The following is a 25,309-nucleotide window of genomic DNA, read 5'->3' on the forward strand; positions in this document are numbered from 1 at the left end:
AGCATAACTGATTTGCATATGCCACACACCCCTGACATCACCTATCCTGGCTGTTTTGGACCTAATCCTGGCCATTCAGTGCAGAAATTGGGCCCAAAATGGCAAAAGGGGGCTGAAAATGGCCAAAAAGGGGCGCAAAATGGTCAGGATCAGGCCGCTGCTGAGCGGGAGAGTGATCCACCACCCATCAGAGGCCCGATCCGGGCTGTTTCGGCTCTAATCCAGGCCGAAATGGGCCCAAAATGGCTGAGAGTCAGGTGGGTGGGGTCACCTGTCATGTGACCTCTTTGGGGAACTGCCAGAACTGCCTTCCTGCGCGTTCCCCCTCGAAATGAGCCCTGCATCAAGCACTCTTGGATAATCCTGATCCTCGAGGTCCTTTCTCATCTGAAGTCCAATCTGAAGTCACAGTACAGAAACCATGTTGTTCGCACCGACCGATGACGAGGGGTGGCATGGTTGTCACGGACCTCCCCACAGCTTGCAAGGCTACCAGACATCATGTTATCCTTCCAGGCCACCCGGGGAACTGGTGTCACCTTTTTTAGAGGGCAAATCCCAGAAGATGCTCTGGGAAATTTATGTTTGGCCTCAAGTCATCCCCATGCAAGATCTGCAAGAAGCTGCTGGAAGAGAGAGTCCTTTGGGACAGCGTTGGGACAATATGCTGATGACACACAGGCTCTCTCTCTCTCTCTCTCTCCCACCTAAATCCAGGGGGCAGTGGAGACAGAATGAACTAACAGAACTGACAGAAGTACTGGGAGGTGGAAATTAATCTGATATAGGAGGAAGTGTGTAAGGTGTTCTAGATGGGGCTACACACATCTCTCCTGCTGCATGCATATAGTTTTAAGGCACTCTTGGATGCCTTCCCATTCTTGGAGAGACAGCTGGCAGAATTTGCATGGAGTGCCTTTTTCTAGCTTATGCTGCCCTCCCGCAGTCATGCATGACTTGGTAACATGCAGATTGGAGCACTGTGACTGCCCTTGAAGACTGTTTGGAAGCTTGAATGGGTGCCAAATGCAGCAGCTGCAGTTCTGACGGGGGCCCATAAGACCAATCCCATGCAAATTGCCCCAGCCCCCAGCTTGCTTCAAGGCCGAATTCAGCTGGTTGGTTTTGGACGCCTGGCTGGTTTTAGACCCCTATAGGTCTAAAAGCTAAGGTGAAGAACCACCTTTGCCCATATAATCTGCCGAAGCCTTAAGGCATGGGGCCTTCCTTGTTTTATATGCTTTGGAGGGGGCATTTTTAACCGGATTTGTGGGCTGCTTTGAGTACAAAGGTGACATGTAAGTAAAATAAGTATAATGGGAGTCAACAAAAGCTATTCCTGATCCTTAGAAACAAGAAGCCTCTTTAATCGATTCTGTAGTGTTCTCTCCATTTCTTTTTCATTCCCTATTAGGACTCTCCTCCCCCGGGGTCCAGTGAGCCGGATGCTACTTATGTGGTGTTGGGGGAGTGCATCCCCAGAGAGAGGCCAAGAGATCATCTGGCAGTGCCTGGCTGCAGAAGACGAGAGTAGAGTTGCCAACTCCAGGCTGGGAAATTCCTGGAGATTTGAGGGTGAAGCCTGGAGAGGGCAAGGTTTGGGGAGGGGAGGGACCTCAGTTGGGTATAATGCCATAGAGGCCACCCTCTGAAGCATTTTCTCCTGGGGAACTGATCTTTGTGGCCTGGAGATCAGTTGTCACTCCAGGAGATCTCCATCATCATCATCATTATCATCACATTTGATTTAGATACTGCCCTTCAGGACAACTTAACACTCACTCAGTGGTTTATAAAGTATGTTATTATTACCCCCTCAACAATCACCCTGTGAGGTGGGTGGGGCTGAGAGAGCTCTGAGAGAGCTGTGACTGACCCAAGGTCACCCAGCTGGCTTCAAGGGGAGGACTGAAGAATCAAACCCGGTTCTCCAGATTAGAGTCCTGCACTCTTAACCGCTACACCAAACTGGCTCTCCTCCTTTCTTCATCATCATCATCATCATCATCTATTTATAGTCTACCCTTTAGGACAACTTAACACCCACTCAGAGCTGTTTACAAAGTATGTCATTATACAAAACACACTGTGGGGTGGGTGGGGCTGAGAGAGCTCTGGTAGAGCTGTGACTGACTGCCCCAAGGTCACCCAGCTGGCTTCAAGCGGAAGAGCTGGGAATCAAACCAGATCAGAGTCCGGGGGCGCTTAACCGCCACACCAAAGGGGCTCTCCCCAGGCCCCACCTGGCGGCTGCCAGCCCGGCACAGCCGCATCCGCGGGGACGGCCTCAGGCAGCAGCCCTGCGGGTTGCGGCTGCATCTGGCCGCCTACTCTGCTGGGGAGGGCCGGGGCGGGCGCCCGCTCCCTCCTCTCCTCTCGCAGCCGCGCTCCGGGCTGTGCCAGGCGCCTGCTCGGCGCGTTCGGCGGGCTCTGGCCTCGCTGCTTCTGGGGCGCCGCACCTGGCGGCGCACCGGCCCTCCTGCCCGCCGGGGGCCAAGGCAGACGGCGCCGGGGCCCCCTCTCCTGCCAGGCCAGCGGCGCGCCCCGCCGGCTCGCCTCCTCGCCCAGCTCCGGGCAGCCGCTTCCGTGGCCTTCCGAGCCCGGCGGGCCGTCGAGGCGGGCCGAGGGGCGTGGCCTGGCCAGGCAGCGAGGGAGGGGGCGGGCGGGCAGCCGCCCGTCTGTGGTGGGCCCGGCCCGGCGGAGTCCGGCGGCGAAGCGCAGCGCCATGCCCGCGGGGCCCAGCCTGCTGCGGGCGGCAGAGGCGGCGCGGGGGGAAGAGAGGTGAGGCCCGGGGAGGGCGGCGGGGCGGGAAGGAGGCAGGCGGGGCTGGCCGGCCGGAGTCTGGCCGTCGAGCAGGCGGCCGCCCTCGGTGAGCGGCGCGCTTGTCCCGCGCGGAGCTCCCGAAAGCGGCCCTGGGCTCGCTCTTTCGGCACGCACGGGCTTGCAGAGATCACTCCACGATGCCAACAGGCCGGGAGGAAACGCTCTCCTGCCTTTCCCGGAGGCCAAATTTGCTGTGGTGTGAGTGGCCTCCGCGCCAGGCAAAGCTTCAGGCGCTCGTTTCCACGCGCGAACCCTCTACGGGGCGGGCGGGCGCGTGGGGGGGGGGTCCTCCGGGATGTTGGCAACCGTTCGCGCAAGAAACCCGGCTGGGTCATTTGCAGAACCAGCCCGACTCATCCCTGTGAAGGGCAGCAAGAGGCTGGAGGGCGACGATGCCCCGACGTGCGGCATGAGCGCCGCAGGCAGCCTCTGCTCCGAGCCAGGCCGCCGGGGCAGTCGGAGCTGGAAGGGGCTCGGCAGGGGCTTTCTGGCCAGCGCCAGTTGCCCAGCGGCGTCGGAAAGGCCGCTTTGCGCTGCGGATGGAAAGCTGAAATTGGCCCCCGGGCCGCTGGTGCTGCACAAGCGCGTCTCTGATTGATCTGCACTGTAGCTGCAAGCGGGGGGGGGGGGTGGCTCATGGATATGGACTCTTTTCTATTGGGAATCCTTGCCAGGAATTCTGCCGCGATGGAAAATGAGTTATTATGCCCAAATGTGTTATGCCCACCATCATCTTCTTCTGGGTTCTGGTGCGACCAGGTGGCATCAGGGGCCGAGAGAAGGCCTCCCCTGAGAAATGCAGCCTCCTGGTCTAGTACCGAAGGCTCCACTTTTCATTAGCCAAAGAGGCCAGTGGAGAGAGAAGACCTGCCCCAATGACACTACAATATCTTGCCGGTCCAGAGGCACACAGGGGAGATCCAGCTGTGATGCTGCACATTGTTTGGTCTTCAGAATTAGGCCTTTGTCAGGCTCACCCGCAACACACACATGCCACACACCTGAGCTTGTGTACAAAACATCGGCGTAGACATGCACTCCCGTCCCTTGCAGGGCTGAAGTCATTCCTCTTTGGGATGGGTGGGGAGAGCGCAGGAAGGAAGCCTGTGCTGAACAATGGGAGGAAATGGAGGAGCTGAGGGGGGCAGGCAGCGCAGGTGGCAGAGCGTGGGCCAGTGGGGCCGCCCTGCGCCATCCTGCTTACAAGGCTGTGGAGGGCGCCATGCCACTGTGGGCAGGTAGGACCCGTGTGAGGAGGGAGCAGCACTGGCCTTGTTCCAAGGTACCTCGAAAGGCCACAGAGGGCCCGGTTATTCTGGAAGCTGCCCAGGCAAAAACTACGGGAGGTTTCCAAACTGGGGAGGGGGTGAAAGGTAGGAGAGAAAGTAGGGGGGGGTGTTGTTGTGCTGGCCTAGAATAAGCTACCGATTAGGAAGTCCTGAGTTTGGATCTCGCTTCTGGCATGAAGTCACTAAAGAGACTCAGACAGGCTGCCCCTTAGCCTCAATCTCCCTTTCTGCAGATAGCAGTCATTATTTCCCTACCTTACCAGGTGTTATATAAATTTTACAGCCAGTTTATGTATGTGAAGTCCTTTGAACTAAAAACATTGTATAACATCTAAATTCCTATTCCTCCAGCCCAGGACTGGCTCTCGTGTGAATAGACAAAACTGCACCCAGGGGTGAGCCACAGCGACCACTGAGGGAGGGAGCAGGGCACCAGCATGGCAGGCAGATCTGACTGCTTAAAAATACGGATTAGGGGTAACCCCCCCCACACACACACACACACCGATAATGGTGATTTCTGTGGATATACAGACATCAGACATGCACACATGCCAACCTGCCAGAGCTCAGTGGCATTGGGGGTTGCTATAGAAACTCAAGTGTGGCAAGCACCGGGAGCTGGAGGGGGGGGCAGGAAGAGAGCCGGTAGGGGAGGGAAGCTGGAGCCAGGGGCAAAGCGGGAGGGAGAAGTAAGTTTCCCCCTCCCCACCCGTGCATTGCTGTTACCATTATCGTACTGGAGGGTCAGGTGAGGTGTTTCCCTGTCAGTCTGAGAGGAGAGGCAGGCCGGAGGGGGAGAGTGGCCCGCTGGTGGGTTCTGTGCTAAGTGGAGCTGGGTGGGTCCGATCCAGCCCTGAGCTGCTCTGGCTCCAGATTGTTAACCCGTCCTTGTGAAGGATCCCTGTGCGCCCTCTTCCTTTACAAACAGAACACACTTCAGTGGACCGAGGGCTTCTGCTGGGGAGAAGGCAACTATGGGAATCTGGCATGCACTGGGCAGAAAGTAGCAACTGCCCTGCTGTGTCAGACCGAGGCTCTTCTTGCACGGGTCTGCTTCCGACCATGGGAAGCCAAGCATAAAGGTGCCTGCCATCCTCGGTGGTTTTGCCGTGGCATCTTGGCACACGGAGGGTCCCTTTTGTTGTTATGGCTAAGAGTTGTCGGTTGGCTTCTGCTCTGTGGTTGCATTTGGCCCTGCTAAGAAGCCACGGGCGTTAGAGCGAAGTGCCCAGGCCGCCCTCTGCCAACCCCTCTTCCTTCTGCAAGGAACCAGACGTGTCTTTAGAGAGGCAGAGAGGCATTTGGAACTGGGAGGAGGGAGGAGAGATCAGCAGGGGGAGGGGTTTGGAGCAGGAAAGGTGGGGGTGGGGGTGGAAGGCGTTGACCCCCCCCCTCTGCTTTTCTTTGCTCTAGATCTCCTTCCTAGGAAAAAGCGGGAAAACTCCCTGTGTGCGCATGTGTGCGCATGCGCAGTTGAAGACATGCACGTGCACACAAGGTGGTGAGGCCCTGCCTGTCTATCTCCTTTTTGTCTTGTCACAATCTGAGAGACTTCCGCCCTTCCCGCACGCCAGGGCCAGCCTCGTATGTACCATCCTCCCCACAAAACCCGTGGGACTAAAGTGAACTGGTGATGCCCTGTTGTTTGCAGCGTTGATTAAGTAGGAGCCGGGTCTGTGTGGGGAAGGGGAAGGGGCTTCTGATCAGCCCTCAGTTCCTGATTCAGACAAGCAGCCTTGTCACTTAATATTTGCTTACTTATTTCGGTGGGGACCCAAAGCCGCTTTCATCATTCTGTTCTCCTCAATTTTATTCACACAACAACCCTGTGAGGTAGGTTAGGCTGAGGGCATGTGATTGGCCCACGGTCACCCAGTGAGCTTCCATGGCAAAGCAGGGATTTGAACCCGGGTCCAGCACGCTAACCACCACACCACCATTTGGATAAAAGGCATGTTTAGCCAAATGACTGAGACAGGCTGTTTAAGGCTGTTAGATCTGGACCAGAGCTTGGCTGCGGTCTTGGAGCAGAAAGCAGAGGGTGGTAGTTCCTGGCGTGGGTGGGGGGCTTCTCTGGACAGAAAGGAGAGGGAACTTCTGCCTGTAAAGCCTGGCTGCGTGTGTCCTTCTGGCAGAGCTCTCCGTGTGCGGGAGGTCCTTTCTGTGTGTGACTCACTGTTCACTGACCTCTCTCATGCCCTCAGCCAGCCCCTGGGCAGATTACGGCAGCCCGTCCCAGCCCCAAGCCCCTCCCCACAGCGGCCACTCCGAGAGTTCCTTCCTCTGGGAGAATTCCACTCCGGCCACATTCCAGCTGTTACACTCTTCAGTGTGACTTCTTTCTCAGTGAACACAACTCCAGTGCTCCTACCCACTCCCTCACAAAAAAACTGAACAAGCAGGGTCTGGTTTCCGCTGTCTTCTTGCTGATGGATCTAGAATCTGTGTCAGAACTCCGCACAGGATCTGCCTTGGTCTGGCTGAAAATGCTTCCCTGGATCCAGCTGTGGGGGTCTTGCCCCCTGGCACTTGTGGGCATAAGAGGCCAGCCCCTAGACATGAAGCCAACCAGTGGATGATGTATAAACTGAGGTCCCTTCTTATCCCCACAAAGTGAGAGCAGGACTGGAAAGACCTGTGTACTCCCTCCCTTCCAGTCACCTACGTCTCTGTGTCAGGGCTGTGAACGGCTGTCTTTGTTTCCTGCAGATGGTAGACTGAAAAGGTGCTTCCCTTCCTACCCAGAGGACATGCGCCCCCAGTTCCGCGTGAACTCGGACATTGCAGACTGGCTTGCTTCCATCCACCTGGAGAGGTACCTGAACACCTTCCGGCAGCTCGGCTATGGCTCAGTGAGAGATGTGATCTCTCTGGGTAAAGAGGATCTGCAGAAGCTCGGCATCACGGCCACTGGGCACCGCAAAAGGATTCTGAACCTGGTGCAGCAAACTCAGCTGCTCGCAGGGGGCAAAAACTGCCACATGGCAGGGGATGAGCGTCACAAGTTTGGCAAATGTGCAGATTCTCTGGAAGGTCCTACACCAAAGAACGGCATTGGCAGAAGCAAAGACATCTCAGCAGGAACTGTTTCGGGCCTGGTGATTGGCCATGATCCCGTGGATCACACCCTTCCTCTGTCTCCAGATAAGGATCCAGCTGCTCTGGTGGCTAAGCCGGTACCCAAGCCCAGGACTCTGTTCCCTGGTGCACGGCCAGGCGCCAAGCTGGAGCAGGACTCGGTACCACCAGCACGCACGCCTCTGCCTGCAAGTAAAACCCCTTCTGGCTCTGAAGACGCTCCAAGAAGCCGTGTCGTTGTGGAGGGATTTGGTCCTGGGCAAAGCACTGCGGACGCCAAGGGAGCCCAGGCTGGGCTGAGCCCTCCAGTCCCCGAGGCCGCCCGGCCACCCCAGAGCGGGCCCAGGGAGAAGAACGCTGGGCCTGCTCGGCAGCTTTTGGCTCCTCTGCACGAACGGAGCCGCAAGGCCAAGCATGTGCCGGGCGCCTCCTGTGCTTCCACCGTGACCTGTTTTCCCTACACAATCCAGCCTGCAGGCAGCTGCCCAGCAGAACCCGTTCCAGCGGCTGCCGCTGTGCTGAGAGAGCCGTTGCTGGTCCAAGCTGCTTTTGCCAGAGCGGCCTCCCTGCGGGAAAGGACTGAGTTGGTGCCGGGAGGTCCCTGGGACAGCGCTGAGCTCCGGCCTTCTCCAGCCACCAGTGTGGGGGGGAAGGAGGATCTGAGGAATCCGCCCGGCATACCATCCCCAGACCGGGCCGTGCAAAATGGGACTCTCAGCGGGGAGCAGGCGAGGTGAGTGTGCGTGCTTTGCCTCTCAGCGCAGCTTCCTCTCCCTCAGGGAGCCTGCGGGGGGGGGGGCTCAGGTGGAGCAGGAAAGGCGTCCGCGAGCAGCCAGTGTGTCTGAGGGGGCCGCAGTTCTGCATCTCAGCCTCCCTTAGAACCGCCGGCCCTGTCGTTCTTTGGCGGACTTGGCAGACAGCCTGCCTGAGAGAGGCGTGGGTCCAAAGGCAACGTGGGCTGCAACAAAGGTCTTTTCATGATTCGGAAAGCACAGGCTTGCTTTGCAACGAGGCCGTTGTGAGCGAGCGGCACTCCCGGTTGTATCACCTCATACATCAGACGGTGATTCTCACATGTGCCTGATAAGGGGGGCGTTGGCAGAACAATCTCCCTTCGGATGTTTGGCAATGCCCCCTTTGTTCCTGTGGTCAGATAGAGTCATACTAGAAATGTTCTAGAGATCTTCAGTGGATGAGAGTAATTTAGGTGAGCGTATAAGTTGCAGGGTTTTGAATGTTAGGATGTTCCAAGTTCACGCAGCATGGAGCCCATGGGGAAAAGGGCAGCAAACAGATTGCTTCTTGGAGATGGGGTGTATGGGAGGGTAAACTTCCATAAGGCCCCAGGTCAATGGTGCTGGTCAATGGTAGGCTACACATTTCATATCAAGTCCCTTTAAGTTCCCTGCTAGCTCTGAGCAGTTCCGAGTAAAGGCATTTGGCCATGGTTGAAAATTCACAAAAGGAGTGAAGTGTCCTAACTTAACAAATGATTTTTTAAAAAATGTTAGCTATCTTATGATATGCTGTTTTTTATTTTTATAAGCTACTTCAAGCAGCTTCTGTGGTTTCAGTAGAATATTAATAACCCCCAGTGCAATCAAGGGCTTCTGAGTAGAGGAAATGGCCTTGTACAGGGGGACGTGGATATGCAGCTGGGCTCCTTGGCCAGATAATTGCGCACATCCAGGAGTACAGAGCTTCAGAGGCATACGTGAAGTGGGCAAGGGGTCTGTCCCAGGACGTCCTCCGCTGAGGCTCATGTTTCCTTTCCATTCTTTCAGTTCCCTGGGGCAACCCTGCCTAGGCCTGCCCCACGTGCCACAGTCGCTTGTCAACAGAACAGGTAAGTGTGAAGGCTGTAGCTCACCCGGCTGACCCAGCGGGGAGGGGGGGCAGGGGAATGGATCTCTCCCAGGTTACTGAAAAGACAAGAGTTGGGGCGAGGGTCTCCTTGCCTGCCTTCCTGGTCTGCCTTCGTTCACACATTGTGTTCTGGTGAAAGATGGGGGCACTGGGAGAAGAGTAAAGTGGGGGTTTGAGCTTCCATATTCTTCTAAACTGGATCTCTGCCTTTGAGATCCACAGCAGATCTTTTTATGTTTAGTAAGGTGTTGTCTTCCCTGAGCACCAGAGAGTAAGGGAGGAGGCGGCCTAGGAGATCCAAAGGGTTAATGTTGCCCCCCGAGGAAATGCTTCATCTCCCTGTGGGCAGTGAGACTTTCCGTGGGGTCTCTTCCCCGAGGGGCTCTCATCACTGCCTTCCCTTTGCCCACAGACCCTGTTGAGGAACTCATCAGCCCCTACAGTGAGGGCATGTTTGGACATTCATGGCCTTCCCAGGAACAGGTGAGGAGAGACTGCAAATATGGAAGAGGTGGAAAGCATGAGGCAACAGTGACGTGCCATCGTGGTCTTCGGGGCCGTTGGCGGTCTGTGCAGCTTCGGCCTCAGTCAGACTGGCTGCTCAGGAGAGCTGCCAAGTGTCCACCAGAGGACTGTGTGAGGAATAGTCTGTATGGGAAGAAGCAGACTAGCAGGCCGGGTTTTCCCTGGAGGGTCTATGCTGGGTCCGCTGCATATTCGTTCATGGTATAGAGTCAGTGAGGAAGCCGAGCTTATGATTTACTGTGGGGGGTTATCCTGTTTTTCGGCCAAACAGTGACTCTCGTAGCCATTTGCAGCCACTCAGGTCCTAGACAGGGAACAACTGAGGCGCAGTGCGCCATGCTGCTGGTGGGGGGGGGGAGGCTCACAGCTGGAGCTGCTCCAAGCCTGGCAAAGGTGAAACATCACGGACTGCCGGCTCTGTCCCCTCCCTCTCTAGTCAGTTCAAGCTTAAGCATAAAAATATGACAAGAGCCTGTTGGACTGGACCGGTGGTCCATCCAGTCCAGCGTCCTCTGCTGCTGAGATCCGGAGGCTTGCTGCCTGTGTAGAGGGAGGCTCCTTTCAGTCACCGTGGCTAGGACTGTCTCACCCTTTTTTAAAGTCAAAAAGAGTCCAGTTGCACCTTTAAGACTAACCAACTTTATTGTAGCATAAGCTTTCAAGAATCACAGCTCTCTTCATCAGATGCAACTTTATTGTAGCATAAGCCTTCGAGAACCACAGCTCTCTTTGTCAGATGCAACTTTATTGTAGCATAAGCCTTCGAGAACCACAGCTCTCTTCATCAGATGCAACTTTATTGTTGCATAAGCCTTCGAGAACCACAGCTCTCTTTGTCAGATGCAACTTTATTGTAGCATAAGCCTTCGAGAACCACAGCTCTCTTTGTCAGATGCAACTTTATTGTAGCATAAGCTTTCGAGAACCACAGCTCTCTTTGTCAGATGCAACCTGGCGGTTGCATCTGACAAAGAGAGCTGTGGTTCTCGAAAGCTTATGCTACAATAAAGTTGGTTAGTCTTAAAGGTGATCCTGGACTCTTTTTGATTTTGCTACTACAGACTAACAAGGCTAACTCCTCTGGATCTATGACCATGGAAAGCACCTTTTTAAAAGCTTTCTGTTCTCATGGCCATCTCTGCCTCCACTGGCAGTGAATTCACTGCAGTTTAATTTTTTGTTGCATAAAGAAGTATTTCCTTTTGTCTGTCCTGAACCTGTTTCCCAACAGTAGCATTGGGTCGTTCCCCACCCCCAAGTTCTAGCATAATGGGAAAGAGAGGGAAACCACTCTGTATCCACTGTCTCCATCCCATACATAATTTCATAAACCTCTAGCATAATTTCATAAACCATGGCCCATTCTGCACAGCACACTTTAAGCCGGCGATGCTGAGCCTTCGTGCCAGTCGGTGCTGAAACGGCTTGGGGTCCCATCATTTTGCTCTGCACGACCTCGAGGCGATTTGATGCCTGCTGACGAGTTGAGACGTGTCTGTTTGGAGCTGCATTTTGTGGGGGCTGGAGCTGATGTCATTTTTTAAAAAAAACTTTTCACATGTGTCGTAAGGTGGCAATGTTGGATCCCATCCTTTTCCCGTATCAGCTGAATGGGCTGTCCCAGGCCCACAGGAGAGGCAATTGGAGGTCTGGGTGAAAACATAAACTTTTGGTGCTTGTTCCACTCTCTCTCTTTTTTTTAAGACAAACAAGGAAAGAGTTAAAATGCTGCTGCTTCATCCCCTCCCTCGCTTTGTTTTGCAAATGCTTGGGGTTTTTTTCCCCCCTCTTTGGCATTAGGAAAAGCCTCTAACACAGAGGAAAGAGCAGTTATTACTCATTCTTGACTTTGACAGAAATAAAAATGAGCGTATGTAGAAGGAAGGAAGTGAATGGAGAAACAGCCTTATGACCCTTGTCTCGCTTTACTGATAAAAATAGTGGAAAAGGAGTTCAGAGAGCTGAGGAGGGTGAGAGTGGTTACCAGCGGGCAGACCAGTCAGCCCCTGGGGGAAGGAAGAGGGCAGCATGAGACGCGCAACGGGACTATTTGACTCTGCAGACGGAACACGTGCCAGCAGCGACTGGGCTTTAAAAAAATCGCAGAATCTGTGCACAGGAAAAAAATGGAAAAGGCAGACAAAAAATGTTTCTGCTTCTCATGACTCCCTTGTATGTGCGGAACTCTGGAGAACATGGAAAGCAGAATAGACTCTGAAGCACTGTAAAGTAACCATGCAGAAAACACCCATGTCTGCAGGGTGGGCCCTTAGGATAAAACCAGGAAAATGGCTGTGTGATACCTTTATTAGGACCAATTAAAATATTGCACAATATTGAGCAAGATTCCAGGTTTCACAGAGCTCGTCATCAAGCTGGATTTTCATTACAAAAACGAGAAAGACGGGAGGGGTGCTCCATCAGGGCCTGATGCGAGCCCCTTGTCTCCAGTTTGTAGAAGTCTTAATGGGGGCGGGGTGAGGCAAGAGATGTTAATCAGCATAGGTGGCACTAGGAGCAAAACAAGTCAAGAAGCCCTGCAGGCTGTTCATGCCTGGAAGCAGACTGCTGGGCTAAATGCACGGCACAGGTCTCGCGGGCGCCCTTTCTGACCAAGCTCTGGACCTTGCTTAGCAGCGGGCAGAGGTCAAACAGCGGCTGCTCTTGGTGTTCCTCAAGAATCTCCTTCCAGACTGTATCCTCTCTTGAACGGCAGGAATATGAAGAGTTGCCTGAGTGCATGCCGAGCCGGGGCGAAGACGGAAGAGGAGGAGGGCCCCTGTGAGTACCCCTGTCCCAGCTTCTTTCCATTCACTAATGAAGAAAGGGGCTGAATGAGAACAGGGAGTTGGTGGGAAGGGTCCGTGGAGATGCTCTGTCTCCCTCTCTTCCTCGGTCTCCCGCTCTCTCTCGTGCAGTATACTGGTTAGAGCTAGATTGTATTGTTTCCCCATGTTTGAATATGCCAGAAGATACTGGACTGTATAGGGTCATAGAATCATAGAGTTGGAAACGGTCTTACAGACCATCTAGTCCAATCCCCAGCCCCTAAGTGGCAGCCTTTTAAACATGTAAAGAGAGCAATCATGTCTCCCCCCACCCACCTCCGCTTCTCCAAACGGAACCTTCCCAGGTCCCTCCGCCTTTCCTCGCAGGGCTTGTTCTCCAGGCCCAGTTGCTCTCCTCTGTGCCTGTTCCAGCTTGTCCACATCCTTTTTAAAGTGAGGCCTCCAGAACTGCACACAGTACTCCAGGTGGGGCCTGACCAACACGGTAGCAATTGGAAGGTAATTACGGGGTGCTCTTCTAATTGGTGGTGAGACTCGTCTGAAAGGTGATAATCACATCTGAAACTATCCCCAGCCAATTTTTACTTACAGAGAATCCCATTCTAAAGGCAACTTCTAGTCTTCATGATTGAAAAGGACCCACCAGGAGTCAAGGGAGGGGCATCCCAAGGCTGTGGGGATAAAACCTCACACGCAAGCCTTGTGGTGTTGCCTTGGTTGGAAAGAGGACTCTGCTCTGGAAGTGTTCTGTTTCTTCCGGCATTCGCACTTCCCGGCTCTCGCTCCATCAGCTTTCAAGATCAAACCCCCCTTTCCCCCACGGATCTTTCCTTTCGACATATCATAATTGGCCCTGCCCTGCAAAACAAGGGAGGCTTCCATCTTGTCTTTTGGCTGCAATGAGAAGCATGGGGCACAGAGCAGAGGAAGCAGGCAGGGGAGAGGAGCTCCCAGAACACCCGGTTTTGTGACCCTCTGAGCTTGAAAGGGAATCTTGACGGACAGCGGGTTCCAGCCTCGGCTTGATTGCCCAAGAGGTTGGCTGGCCCCCGGCGTCAATGGGAGGGAGAGCAATGGGTTGTTGCTGGGTGCTGGAACAAGCCTGGCGTCCCATTCTTTCAGGAACGGAAGCTGCAGCATAGAAGAAGCAAAACCAGCTGGTAAGAGTGGGGCCAGCCTTCTCCGTCGCACTGCCCCGAATGAGACCGAGGGCTATTCTGCAGTGGAGGCCCCCCGGACTGGAGACTCGCCGCTCAGACTCTCCAACCCATTGCACTTGGATGAAGCCTTAGACGACTTGACCATCTCCCCTTACGCCAGCTACACCTCCCTGTCGGAGCGCCCCCCCACCGTGCTCAGTGGCTGGCTGGACAAGCTCTCCCCGCAGGGGTAGGTGATGGGCTGGAGGGTGGCGATGCCGGGAGGGGAAAGGGCCCCAGTGAGACCCCGGGCAAAAGTTAAATAGTAAAGAGTCCAGTGGCACCTTTAAGACTAACCAACGTTATTGTAGCATAAGCTTTCGAGAACCACAGCTCTCTTTGTCTGATGAATCTGACAAAGAGAGCTGTGGTTCTCGAAAGCTTATGCTATAATAAAGTTAGTTTCTGAAGGTGCTATTGGACTCTTTACTGTTTTGCTACTACAGACTAACACGGCTAACTCCTCTGGATCTATGTGCAGAAGAGGACAGTCTGTCTGTTACCGCCATTCGTTGGCCTCTTGTCCTGGACGCTGCCCCAGGCAGCAGCAGCACACAGTTAAGAGGTTAAATAAAGTGTTTTAAAAGAAGCTGAACGTCATGCCACTTTAAATCCATTGCAAAGATGAACATGAAAATCAGAATAACAGCTGAGAAGTGGTAGCTGAGTGTTTCTGCTCTGGCTTGCTAGTAGGCAGTGATGGGACCTGGCAGGCTTCGTTGGGTAGACTGATCTGTGGAAGATCTGGTGCTGCCGCAGAAAAGGCACTGCCTTGGAGGCTTCTTTCTCCTCTCCCTCCAGTTTTGTGCTCCAAATCAGCCTCTTGGGGTTACTTTGGCTTAGAAGGAGCTGCCCCTGCTCATTCGGCCCTCAGACTGCACGTTGTATCTGGAAAAGGGGGGTTACGTTAATTAATGTCATGTTCCATAACTGCTTGACGGCCTTAGTTGAGGGGCACTCTGTTGCTTATATTGTTGAAGGCTTTCACGGCCGGGGAACGATGGTTGTTGTGGATTTTCCAGGCTGTATCGCCGTGTTCTTGGCTTTGTGCTACACCTCTGAAGATGCCAGTCACAGCTTCTGGAGAAACATCAGGAACTACAAAGCCAAAACCACAGCGATACAGCCCAGAAAATCCACAACAACCACTCTGTTGTTTATTACAACTTTCTGCTATTCTTTTCCATTGCAACCCTTGAAGGCAGATTCTTAGAGTAATCTTGCTTGGTTATTTGTGTTCTGATAACATCCGGGCTAGATAACGGACATGCGTCATACTTGAGGCTATCTTGGGGAAATGTTTGGAAACTTCTGTTGGAACGGAAGAGGCTAATGGGCAGGATGCTGCCTGCTGTTTGCCACCAGGTACATTTAATGCCCAGCCCTGGCTTCCAATGCCCAGCCCTGGCTTCTAGCTTTCCAGGCACAGTTCAAAGTGCTGGTTTGAACTTTCAGAGCCCTAAATAGCCTGTCACCTGGGCAGGGGCTGGCATCATGGGGCAGTGCAGAGGGGCCTCCGACACACTGTGGCCATCTCCTCCTGCCCTCTTGCAGTGCGGGGCAAGCGAGCTGTGTTGGCTACTGGTAGCAGCTGCACTTGCCCCCTTTCTCTGGGTGAGTGACTGATGGAGGTAGTGCCAACCAGGAGCCACCACTGTGGCCTACAGAAAGCATCTTGGCCAGATCCTCCCCAAAGCAGGAGCCAGGCCTGGCTGTGGGTGGCCAAAGGACCACCCCTTTCCCTGTGACCCCGGCTGGTCACTGAGATCTTCATGGGAGGCCCCGGTGCTGCGGCTTGATCAGTTCATTGGGTGGCCATCAGAGGGAGGTCCCAAAGGGGTAGCCTTGCTAGTCTACTGCAGCAAAGCAAAGCTGTGGAAGCTCACGCTGAAATAAATGTTGTTAGTCTTCAAGGTGCCGTTCCTGTTCTGTTCAATCAGGAAAAGGCCTTTTTTGTGTGTGGCTCCCCAGTTAGGAAAGCCTCCCTAGGGGGTACCAAATCAAGCCTGCCCTGTTTCCCTCCATCTTCAATGGCATTTAAGACGTCTGTTTGGGAGTGCTTTCCTTCTTTTGAGTGTGGCTAAGTTCTGGCATTACTGACACTGTTTTCCCCTGACATTCTGAGTCCCTTTGAGGACCAGGCAGTGTGAGAGGCCTGGGAGGCTCGGCCCACTCCTGGCAGAGTGGGCAAAGGGAGGTCTCCGCTTAAGGCCTGCAGTCTCAGGGGGCTCCTCTTTCATTCCCAACAGGAACTATGTTTTCCAGCGCCGATTTGTCAGATTTGACGGGAAATACCTCATGTATTTCAACAACGAGAAGGTGGGAACAGAATCTCTGGCTGCTATACTCTGCCTAGGAGTCTTGGGGAAGGGGTAAAGGCAGCACGCTGGTTAAAGCAAAAGCACATTCTTGGTCAGTTGGGGGAAAGTGAGGGGATGCATGGTTGCGCGTGGGTTGGTAGCAAGAGCTTTCCCAGCAGCATGTGCCCTGGGGCTGTAGGGACTCCTCCTGCTTCTTTTCTAGGACTTATCTGCCAGGGGGGAGAGAGGTCAAACTAGAGTGTCTGTTCAGTGGGGACAGAGGCTTCGTGGAGACACTTAAAGGGCAGCTGCCTGCTGAGCAGAGTATTGCTGGCCGTGAGGAGGTGGTGCTCATAACCTGCTTGCTTGGCTGTTGCAGGAGCCCTACCCAAAAGGCCTGATTCCTCTCTCGGTCATTGAGATGGCCCGCTCCACCAAGGACAACAAATTCCAGGTGGTCACAAGTCACCGGATCTTTGTCTTCCGTGCGGAAAGTGAAGGTCAGAAAGCCCCTTCTGAGCCCGAGTGGCGCTGATCGCCAGTCCTCTTCTGCCTGGGGGCAACTAGTCTCTGCCTTCCAGTGCCCCGCCTTGGAGTCCTGTTGGGAGCCAGTTCCTGGCATCCTCCTTATTTGGGCCAGGGAGGAGCAGAAAGGGGGAGCTCGTCCCCAAGGGGAGCAGCACACGGTGCTTCTGCCTGCAATTCCCCAAAGCTTCTGCAGCCCTCCAGCCCTGTGCTCTTGCACCCACAGCCCTGCGGAACGACTGGTGCAGCACCCTGCAGCAGAAAGTGGCTGAGCAGCGCCTGCTTTCTCCCCGGCCTCCCCTCAGTGGTGGCATGCTGCTCCAGAAATCGGGCTGCCTGGAGCTCAAGGGCTACAAGTCCAAGGTCTTTGTGGCGCTTATCCTGTCTGAGATGTGGCTGTACAAAAGTGAGCAGGTAAGGGCCAGAGACTTTCAGTACTAGGAACAGGCTGTCTGTTCCAAAACACACACCTCTGGAACTGTGCCTCTCTTGGGGCACAAAGGAAGATTAATGGACCTCATGCTTGAGGGATGGAGGAAAATCTCTCTCTCTCTCCATTGAGATCTTTCCAGGAAAGGGAGAAGGAACGCCTCCCCACGCATATGCACACATACACATGCACTCCTTAGCAGGATTTATGCCACTCTAGGATGGCACCTGTGTCTGATGAGGGGATGAGGCAGACAGACCATTAGAATTTGCTGCATCATGGCCATTGTCGAGCCAGATGCCCTGGGAGGGCACAGACAGAACTGAGAAGCCGGCCTGCACAGGAGGTCAAGTCTGGGACACAGTTGTTCACCTGCCAGGCTGGGGACTGTTTGAGGGAGGTTAGCACAAAGCACCAAGGGGGGAGCACAGGCACAAACGGGGCCGGAAAGTCCAAGGCAGGGGTTGTCCCTTGCCAGCACTAGCAGTCGATGTTCCGTCGGGCCTTCGATTAGGAGCCAGCATTTTGTCCCCCTTCGGACCACCATGCCCTCCTTTTGCAGCGGCCCTGGATTTATATCAGGGTGGTGCCCGTGGTTTATAGTGATTTTATAGTCACCTGGTTTGCTAAGAGGTGCCTGGACTTTTTTTTTCATGTTATTTGGGTCAAGTGGATATAACGTTTTCTTGTATGCTTTAATTGTATATCTTGTTGGAAGCCACCCTGAGCCTGCTTGCGAGAAGGGCGGGATATAGGTCAAAATAAATAAATAAATACCATTGGGCCAGATTGGTGTGTTTTCCCCCTTTCAGGCTGAGGAGAAGAGGAGGCAGGAGGGGAAATGGTGCTTTGCTTAGATGATCTGGGGTTTTACCAGGGAGGGAGAGCAGACCTGTTCAACGAGGGCGTCCTGATTACTGTAAGCTGAGTTCTGCTCATTCCTGTCCAAATATTGTCTGCAGTTCTTTAAAATGGGCATTGCCGTCTGCCTGATTGAGATGCATGGCTCCACCATTCGAGAGGCGAAAGGCCGCAGCTTTGAGCTCATCACCCCCCTCAGGATCTTCAGGTAACACCGGCCGGGTCGGGCTGTGGGACCTTTGCGTGCTTGCTGGAACCCCCTTGGCTCTGGCCTGTGAGCCGGGCCGAGGAGTGACTTCTCTGTGTGTGGGAGCGTCGAGAGGCTTTGTGGCAGGTCCTCAGGCTTCCAGCCGCTCCTCTCAGGGTCCAGCATCTTTGTAAAATGGCCAATCGCAGCTTTTCCCTAATGACAGCACTGGAGGACTTGGAGCTCTGGGGGGTCACACGTGTGGGCCTCAGGGGCTGCAGGGAGAACATTTTGCAGCCTTGAAAGGGAGATGAGGGGAGGCTCCGTCTTGCTGGGGTGCTTGACCTAGATTCGAAATATGCCCCCTCAGCTTTGGAGCAGAGTCTGAGCGGGAGAAGCGGGAGTGGATGGAGGCCTTGCAGAACGCCATTGCTGAGACGCTCTATGACTATGAGGTGGCGGAGAAGATCTGGTCGAACAAAGCCAACCGCTTCTGTGCCGACTGCCGCACCCTGAACCCTGACTGGGCATCCGTCAACCTGTGTGTGGTGATCTGCAAGCAGTGCGCAGGCAAGTGCGCTGGGGGGCCTGGGGATGAAAAGTTGTGTAAGCAGGTGATGATAAAGGGGCTGAGGAAGCCTTCCCGTGTAACTGGAAACTGAACCTTCCTGTGAGTGCCGTCTCCCCGGCACACATTCCCTTTCACCTGCTGCTGCAGGGCCAGCGCTTAAGCTAAGAGCCAAGCTACAAGTGATGCCTGACTCAGGTTGGACACGTGTCAGCTTCCCTCAAGTTTTGATGGGAAATGTAGGCATCCTGGTCTTGCAGCTGTAATGGAGAGCCAAGCTGTAAAACCAGGACGCCTCCATTTCCCATCAAAACTTGAGGGAAGCTGACAAGGGTCCAACCTGTGTCAGGCGTCACTTGTAGCTCGGCTCAAAGTTACTGAGGAGACGGACTTCACAGAGAAAGCTTTATCCGGTTTGGGCTCCTTCTTTCAAAACTGGATCAGAACCAGTAGCAGCTCCCACCACCTGAAAAGTTCCACTTACTGGACTTTCCCCAGTCTAATACTGGAAGAGGTGGCCACTGGACCACTTTAGCTGGAGAGAGAAGATAGAATTCGCCCTTCACAGCTGCCGGCCCCCTTTGCTCTTCCTTCTGGGTTTCTCTCCCAACTAGAGAGAGAGTTGTCTGTTAGGGCTTAAGCCTTGGGGGAGCCTGAGCCAATCTGAGAGCACAAATAGGCTGGAGTCACTTATCTAAAGGAGTCCCTTTCCCTCCGAGGATCAGATGCTTTCGCTTCGAAAAGAACTTTATTACGCTAAACCTCTGCTGAAACAGGAAGCACAGATAGGGAATTTACAGAAAAGGGAAATACGGCAAGGTTTCGCCAGACTAAATAAACATAAAAGAGTGCTAGCTGGAAAGTAACCCCCCTTCCCGTTTGATGGATAGGTCGATCTCTGCCATCTCTGAATGAGCTAACTGAAGCTGTTTTCCCCAAGAGCCCTGGACTTGACTAGAGTGACAGAGACGGGACACATGGCTGCGCACACTTGTATTTTGAATTGCGGGCTGAAAGGTTTCTCTGGATTGGATTAGAGGATTAGAGGAGTAAAATTTCCTAGAATTTTGAAGTCAGGTTTAAAAAGTTTATTTTTCTATTTGTTTTTTTCCAGGAAAAAAGATTTGGAGGACATTTTTTTATATATATATAAAACTCATGCTTTCTGACTTAGCACAATCTTATATGCTAACTATTTACCATATTTATGAAATTTAAAAATACAAATGCCACAGCTTTCGATAAGAAAAATTGAAAGTATAACCAATTCTTGAGAAAGAGCTGCAAATTGCTGCACTTATGTTGCCGTAGCACATATATTTTTAATTTTTGCTGTCTGAGAGTAAACATTAAAGACAGAAAACAAATTCTGCAGTAAATTAAAGAAAGCATATTATTTGGACAGAAACTTTCTCATAGACCCTCATTAGGTAAAACTACCAGGGTGTAGTAAGTAAGCAGTAAGCTAAACTTTATGACATTGAAAACTCTTTAATGATGTATTATCATTAAACACAGTATAACATATTAATTGTTGCCAAAATTATTTACATTTAAATTTTAAATTCTTGAAAATATTGCAAATGTTTACTCAAGATTTTTCAGAGCTCCCCCAAATTTCCCACTTTTTCCATTGGGAGAATTAAGGAAGTCCTCATACATTTTCATTCGGTGCGCTTGGAATGAGTGAAATGCTTTGGACCCGGTTTTTCTCACTCCAAAAGATAAAATATTTCATAGAAGGTTTTTTTTTCCAGTACTCCCCCAAATGTTTTGATTTTTCCATTAGAAACAAAATTTTAAATGGCCCCGGGGGGAAATAAGGACCTCCCCCCACCATTTTTCTGTTGTTTTTTCCAGGGCTTTTTTTTCTGGGAAAAGAGGTGGTGGGACTCAGGACCGCACAATGACGTCACTTTGGGTCAGCTGGAACAAGGGGGGGAGTTTTTTAAAGTTTGAATCACCCTTGGCAGAAATGGTCACATGGCCGGTGGCCCCGCCCCCTGATCTCCAGACAGAGGGGAGTTGAGATTGACCTCCGCGCCGCATGGTCTGGAGATCAGGGGGCGGGGCCACCGGCCATGTGACCATTTTCAAGAGGTGCCAGAACTCCGTTCCACCGCGTTCCTGCTGAAAAAAAGCCCTGGTTTTTCCACCCCCATCAGGTTTTCATTTGGACCAGTGACAATTGGGGGAACTTACTCTCCAGTTCCTGCCACAAACCAGTTCACCAATAATAATCCCAGTTACAGATCAGCTGCTTTCCAGTTGCACTTTGCGCTGGGCTGATTTGGCTCTTGACAACTTAGAGGCAAAATCAGGATCTTGCATCAGAGGAAGTGGGTTCTTCGCTGTCTCTGCCAGGTTTTCCAAGTCACGCATCTCCTCCTGTCGTGTAGGCGGAGATCTTATTGTGTGTGTATGTGCTGTCTAGCCACAACCAACTTACGATGACCCCAGCAAGGCAAGTGAGAAGCAGAAGTGGCTTTCCAGTGCCTTCCTCTGCAGTCTTCCTTGTTGGTTGTCTAGCCAAGTACCGACCCTGCTTCGCTGCCATGATCTGATGAGATCAGACTACACCATTCTGCCTTCTTTCTCGTGGGGATCTGATTATCCTTCCAGCAAATGAAGTTGTTTTGTTTGTGTTAGCAGAGTCGCACACTATGCAGGAATGTGTGTGAGAAAGCCCGCATGGTAGAGTGCATGCCTAGAGAGAAACAAACTTACGCTCAAAGCCTTGCTTAATCTGTAGGAAAAAAGTAAGAGTTCTTTATTGTAGGAACTCCATTTAAAATAGGAAAGGGAAGCGATAGGTCTCTTTCTAGTTATCCAGTCTAAAGGTGCCCATGGATGCCTGGGTGGCTTGTCTTGCATGCATGGTGGCAGGAAGGTGAATAAAGAGACAACGAGAGGAAGAAGCGGTGCAGGAGTACCAGCCTAGTGGATCGTGGGACTGCTGTGGATACAACATTTGATTTGATTTCAGCAAGCATTTGACAAAAGTCTCCCAGTATATTTTGGTTAGCAAACTGGTTAAATATGGGTTAGAGGATAGTATCATCAGGTGGATCCACTGTGGGTTGGAAAACTCATGCTTGAAGAGTACATATCATGGCACTTCACCCGTCTGGAGGGAAGCCTCAAGTGGGAGGGCTGCACAGCTGTCCTGGGCCTGGTACTCTTCAACATACTCATGGCTTCCTCAGGAGGTGGTGGGCTCTCCTTCTTTGGAGGTTTTTAAGCAGAGGCAGGATGGCCATCTGATGGCAATGCTGATTCTGTGAACCTGGGAAGATCATGAGAGGGAGGGCAGGAGGGTTCCCGTGGCCCCTTCTTACATGCCCAGGATAAGGCTGATCGCCACGTTGGGGTCAAGGATCCTGGAGGTGTTTTGCCATCTCTGGGCATGGAGCAAGGGTCACTGGAGGTGTGTGTGTGGTGGTGGGGAGTTGTGAATTTCCTGCATTGTGCAGGGGGGTTGGACTAGATGACCCTGGAGGTCCCTTCCAACCCTGTGATTCGATGATTCTAAGAAGCAGGACGTCTCTTCTGCACTTCAAAAGATAACATCAGGATGGTAGAAAGCAGGGACAGAACCCCTGGCCTCTCTGTTGCTCTAGTTCCTTGTCCCCCTCTGAAATCTGAGAAAGAGACAGCAAGACAGCCCTCCTCTTCTTACCATTTGATCATCACAGCAACCCCCATTCATTACAGGTCAGTGCTGTGCTGCCAGGCCACTGCTGAACATCCTGGAAGTGCATTGCGCTTGACTTCAAGGGCTCCCCCTGCAGCCCCTGTTCCCGCATTCATTGCGGATGAAGGCTTGCTTTGGTTCTGACCGTGAGGCTGGCCGTCCATGCGCAGCTGGATCGCATGTCAGCTGGATGCATGTGCAGTCACGTGTGAGTTTCATCCTCACAGCCTTGCTGCTTCCACAGGTCAGCACCGGAGCCTGGGCTCCAGCATTTCTAAGGTGCAGAGCCTGAAGCTGGACACCAGTGTCTGGAGCAATGAGATGGTTCAGGTATGCAAGCTTTCCTGGAGACTGGGAGAGGGAGGGGCCAGTCGGAGGCTGCAGAAATGCCTGGGGCCTTAGTGGATATAAGAAGGCCCACGAGTCGCAGGTCTTGAGGTTCCGACCTCTCCTGTGTTGATAGGCTCGTCTTTGATCTGCTTTGGGGTGTGTGGGTTGCGCTCCTCCAAACGAGACAACAGTTCTGTTCTCATCCCAACCCTCTCTCCCATAGCTATTCATTGTGCTGGGGAACGAGCAGGTGAACAGGTTTTGGGCAGCCCGCCTCCTGCCCTCAGAGGCCTTGTACCCCGATGCCAGCGCAGAGCAGAGGCGAGAGTTCATCACCCGCAAGTACCGCTACGGTCTTTACCGCTTGCCACATCCCCAGTGCAGCAGCCAGGAGCATGTGTTGCAGGTACGGACGCTGTGTCTTGCCTGCCTGACGCCATCAGGGATTACCCTGGGACTCAGCGGAAACTGAGTGTCGGTTATGACCCCCCCCCCAAAAAAAGAATTCCTGGGCGCTACCCCACATAGTCCTTGGGCAGGAGGAGAGGAGCCGTTCACCCTCCTCAAATGCCTTGATGACATTTCGGCGCTGCCTTGGGCTTCCAGTCATTTGCAGGTGGCTCTTTCGCTGAGTCGCTGCTCGGGTCGGTTCCCCTTTTTCAGGCTCTACGTGCCGCTGTTTCTGGGGCTGGGCTGCTGAAGACGATGCTGCAGTTCTTTGCAGCCACCACAGAAGGTGAAGCGTATGAGGCTGTTTCGGAGGCCGGGAGAGGCCAGCAGTGGAGCAGCCCCGGTAAGCACCGCCTCTGCCTTCTCTCTGCATCTTCACACGTAGGGCAGGAGGGGACAGTCCCACCCCTTTTGGGTCCACACCTGTGTTGAAGAAGCCCAGCTCTTAATCCCAATACGTGCTGCTACGTATTGTTTGATATCCATCCTCAAGAAAGTCTGCAAAGGCCAAGTAAGATTTTCACAATCTTTTCTGAAGAACATTCCTTTCCTTTCCTGCTACTGCAAGTTGTTGTTGCTATTGTTTGTTAGTTCACCTTTCTAACTAAGATCCAAGGCCTATTACACAGTGCTAGTGAAAATCCAATATAATCAATAGCTAGGATATTCTCTAAGCAAAGTACAATAATGATCCACAGTTAGGACGTTGAAGGAAAGAGATACAATAGGGCCTGGTGACAGAAAGGCCCTCTCGCGCGAAATTGCGCCAGGAAGACGCTGTCGTTCCGAGAGCTCGGCATGATGTTCCGTGGCCGGTAAGCAGTGTGAAAACAGCCAGAATTTGTAAACAAGCATAAAGCCAAGCTCAGAGATGAAATATTTCTGAAACAAAGTATAACTAACTTACATCGCATGTTGAGCAATGCGGAAAAATCCCTTGGTAACTTAAAACAAATGATATTAATAGTTGTTCTGAGCAAAGAAACCTTGTGGTTTATTTATTTTAGTTCCTTTTTTTAAAAAGACAGTTTTGTCAGTAATTGTTTGAGGAATGAGATGCTTGCCCTACTTTGCTGAACACGTTTGCGTTTTTCTGACGGTCTGCCTAATCCTTAGAGATGTACTTTGCTAACAATATGTCAGTATTCCTGGGACAAAATATGGGCATGATTCTGTACCTCTCATAGGCAGTTTTGGTGTGGAGGAACTGAGCTCAGAAGGGGTCTACAATGAGGTCACCCAGCCAGTGGTCCAGTGTGGCTACCTGTACAAGGCCCCAGCCATGACCAAACTTGCAGTTTCCAAGAAAAGCAGAGAGGGTAAGTACTAGGGCGGGACAGAGCCCACTACTTGTGGGAGGAGAGGCGTGGGTTGTGACGAGTGCTCTCTCGCTTGCAGAATTTCAGAGGGTCTGGTGCTCCCTGGAGAAGTGCCTTCTCTTCTACGAGAGTGACAAGAGTATGGAGCCCCTGGGGAAGGTAGAAATGGAAGAGGTGATGTCACTGGGTGTCACCAGAGTATATGCACTGACCAGTCCTGGCTCCTCAGACAGGTATTTGGTGGTCGGTTGGTCTCTCTCTCTCCGCCCTCCCCTTCAGGCAGCTCGTGCTCTCTTCCATTCTGTCCATTCAGAGTAGCCCTCAAATTAATTTCTGCTGGAGCCATGCCACGTTTACGTAGCTGGTGGAGGTGTCGCACAGTGAGACCGGAGCATGGGTGAACGACTGGTGAACGAAGTAAAAAATAATATGGCAGTTCAAGGATGAGGCACAGGGAAGAAAAGACAGCGGAGGTGTTCTTGCTGCCACGGAGGGGCTTTTTCCAGTTTAGAAAACCAGGGCCGTTTCCACACGTCTTACCTGTCTGCGGAACATCGCGCGAAAGGCCTGGAAGACAGCGTCTTCTCGCACGAAATTGCACCAGGAAGACGCTGCGATGTTCCGCAGGCAGGTAAGACGTGTGGAAACAGCCCAGACTTGCACTCTGTTGACTGCCTCGCCCTTGTGTCAGTCATGAAGCAACCCCTCCTGATTGGCTGGCTCTTGCTCAGTCTAGAATCCTCCTCCTCTCTTGTGAAAGTCAGATTTTAACTAGAGGGTGGGGAAAAGTGTTTAAAAAGAAAATAAAGTACTGAGTAGTCATGACAGCTGAACGCGTGATGGGAGATGGGCCTTGTCTCCACAGATTACTTCACGATTGTCCTTGTCTGAGGGATAGGTTTTGTTCTGGAAATGTACTAGTATGTTTGAACATTTGCAAACTGTCCCACAAGTTCTGGTCTTCTTTACAAGCTCTCTTTTTAGGGTGAACTCCTGAAGTCCTTTAGCAGGGGCCTCACAGTTTCGCAGGGCAACCTAAAATGCCTCAGTGTGGAATCACATTTTATTCCTTT

At 52.7% G+C, this 25,309-nt stretch overlaps 1 protein-coding gene across 2 annotated transcripts in view; it reads left to right on the top strand.

Annotated features, from left to right (window-relative positions):
- The first annotated feature begins 2,703 nt into the window (after positions 1-2,703).
- The window catches only part of ARAP3 (ArfGAP with RhoGAP domain, ankyrin repeat and PH domain 3), a 53,104-nt gene continuing 30,498 nt past the window's right edge, over positions 2,704-25,309 (top strand). The window contains exons 1-16 of one of the 2 annotated variants that reach the window (XM_054985163.1): positions 2,704-2,781; positions 6,825-7,926; positions 8,978-9,039; positions 9,472-9,542; positions 12,301-12,365; positions 13,496-13,762; positions 15,822-15,891; positions 16,252-16,372; positions 16,624-16,811; positions 17,790-17,896; positions 18,246-18,445; positions 22,382-22,467; positions 22,691-22,873; positions 23,131-23,260; positions 24,105-24,236; positions 24,316-24,469. In XM_054985163.1, the coding sequence (XP_054841138.1) occupies positions 6,866-7,926; positions 8,978-9,039; positions 9,472-9,542; positions 12,301-12,365; positions 13,496-13,762; positions 15,822-15,891; positions 16,252-16,372; positions 16,624-16,811; positions 17,790-17,896; positions 18,246-18,445; positions 22,382-22,467; positions 22,691-22,873; positions 23,131-23,260; positions 24,105-24,236; positions 24,316-24,469 (2,897 nt within the window). In that variant the 5' untranslated portion in view covers positions 2,704-2,781; positions 6,825-6,865. Of the gene's footprint in view, positions 2,782-6,824; positions 7,927-8,977; positions 9,040-9,471; positions 9,543-12,237; positions 12,366-13,495; positions 13,763-15,821; positions 15,892-16,251; positions 16,373-16,623; positions 16,812-17,789; positions 17,897-18,245; positions 18,446-22,381; positions 22,468-22,690; positions 22,874-23,130; positions 23,261-24,104; positions 24,237-24,315; positions 24,470-25,309 lie in introns of those variants that run through there. The other variant, XM_054985164.1, reaches the window with a different exon arrangement.

The sequence above is a fragment of the Eublepharis macularius genome, chromosome 7 (assembly GCF_028583425.1).
Source record: "Eublepharis macularius isolate TG4126 chromosome 7, MPM_Emac_v1.0, whole genome shotgun sequence".
Taxonomy (NCBI): Eukaryota; Metazoa; Chordata; class Lepidosauria; order Squamata; family Eublepharidae; genus Eublepharis; species Eublepharis macularius.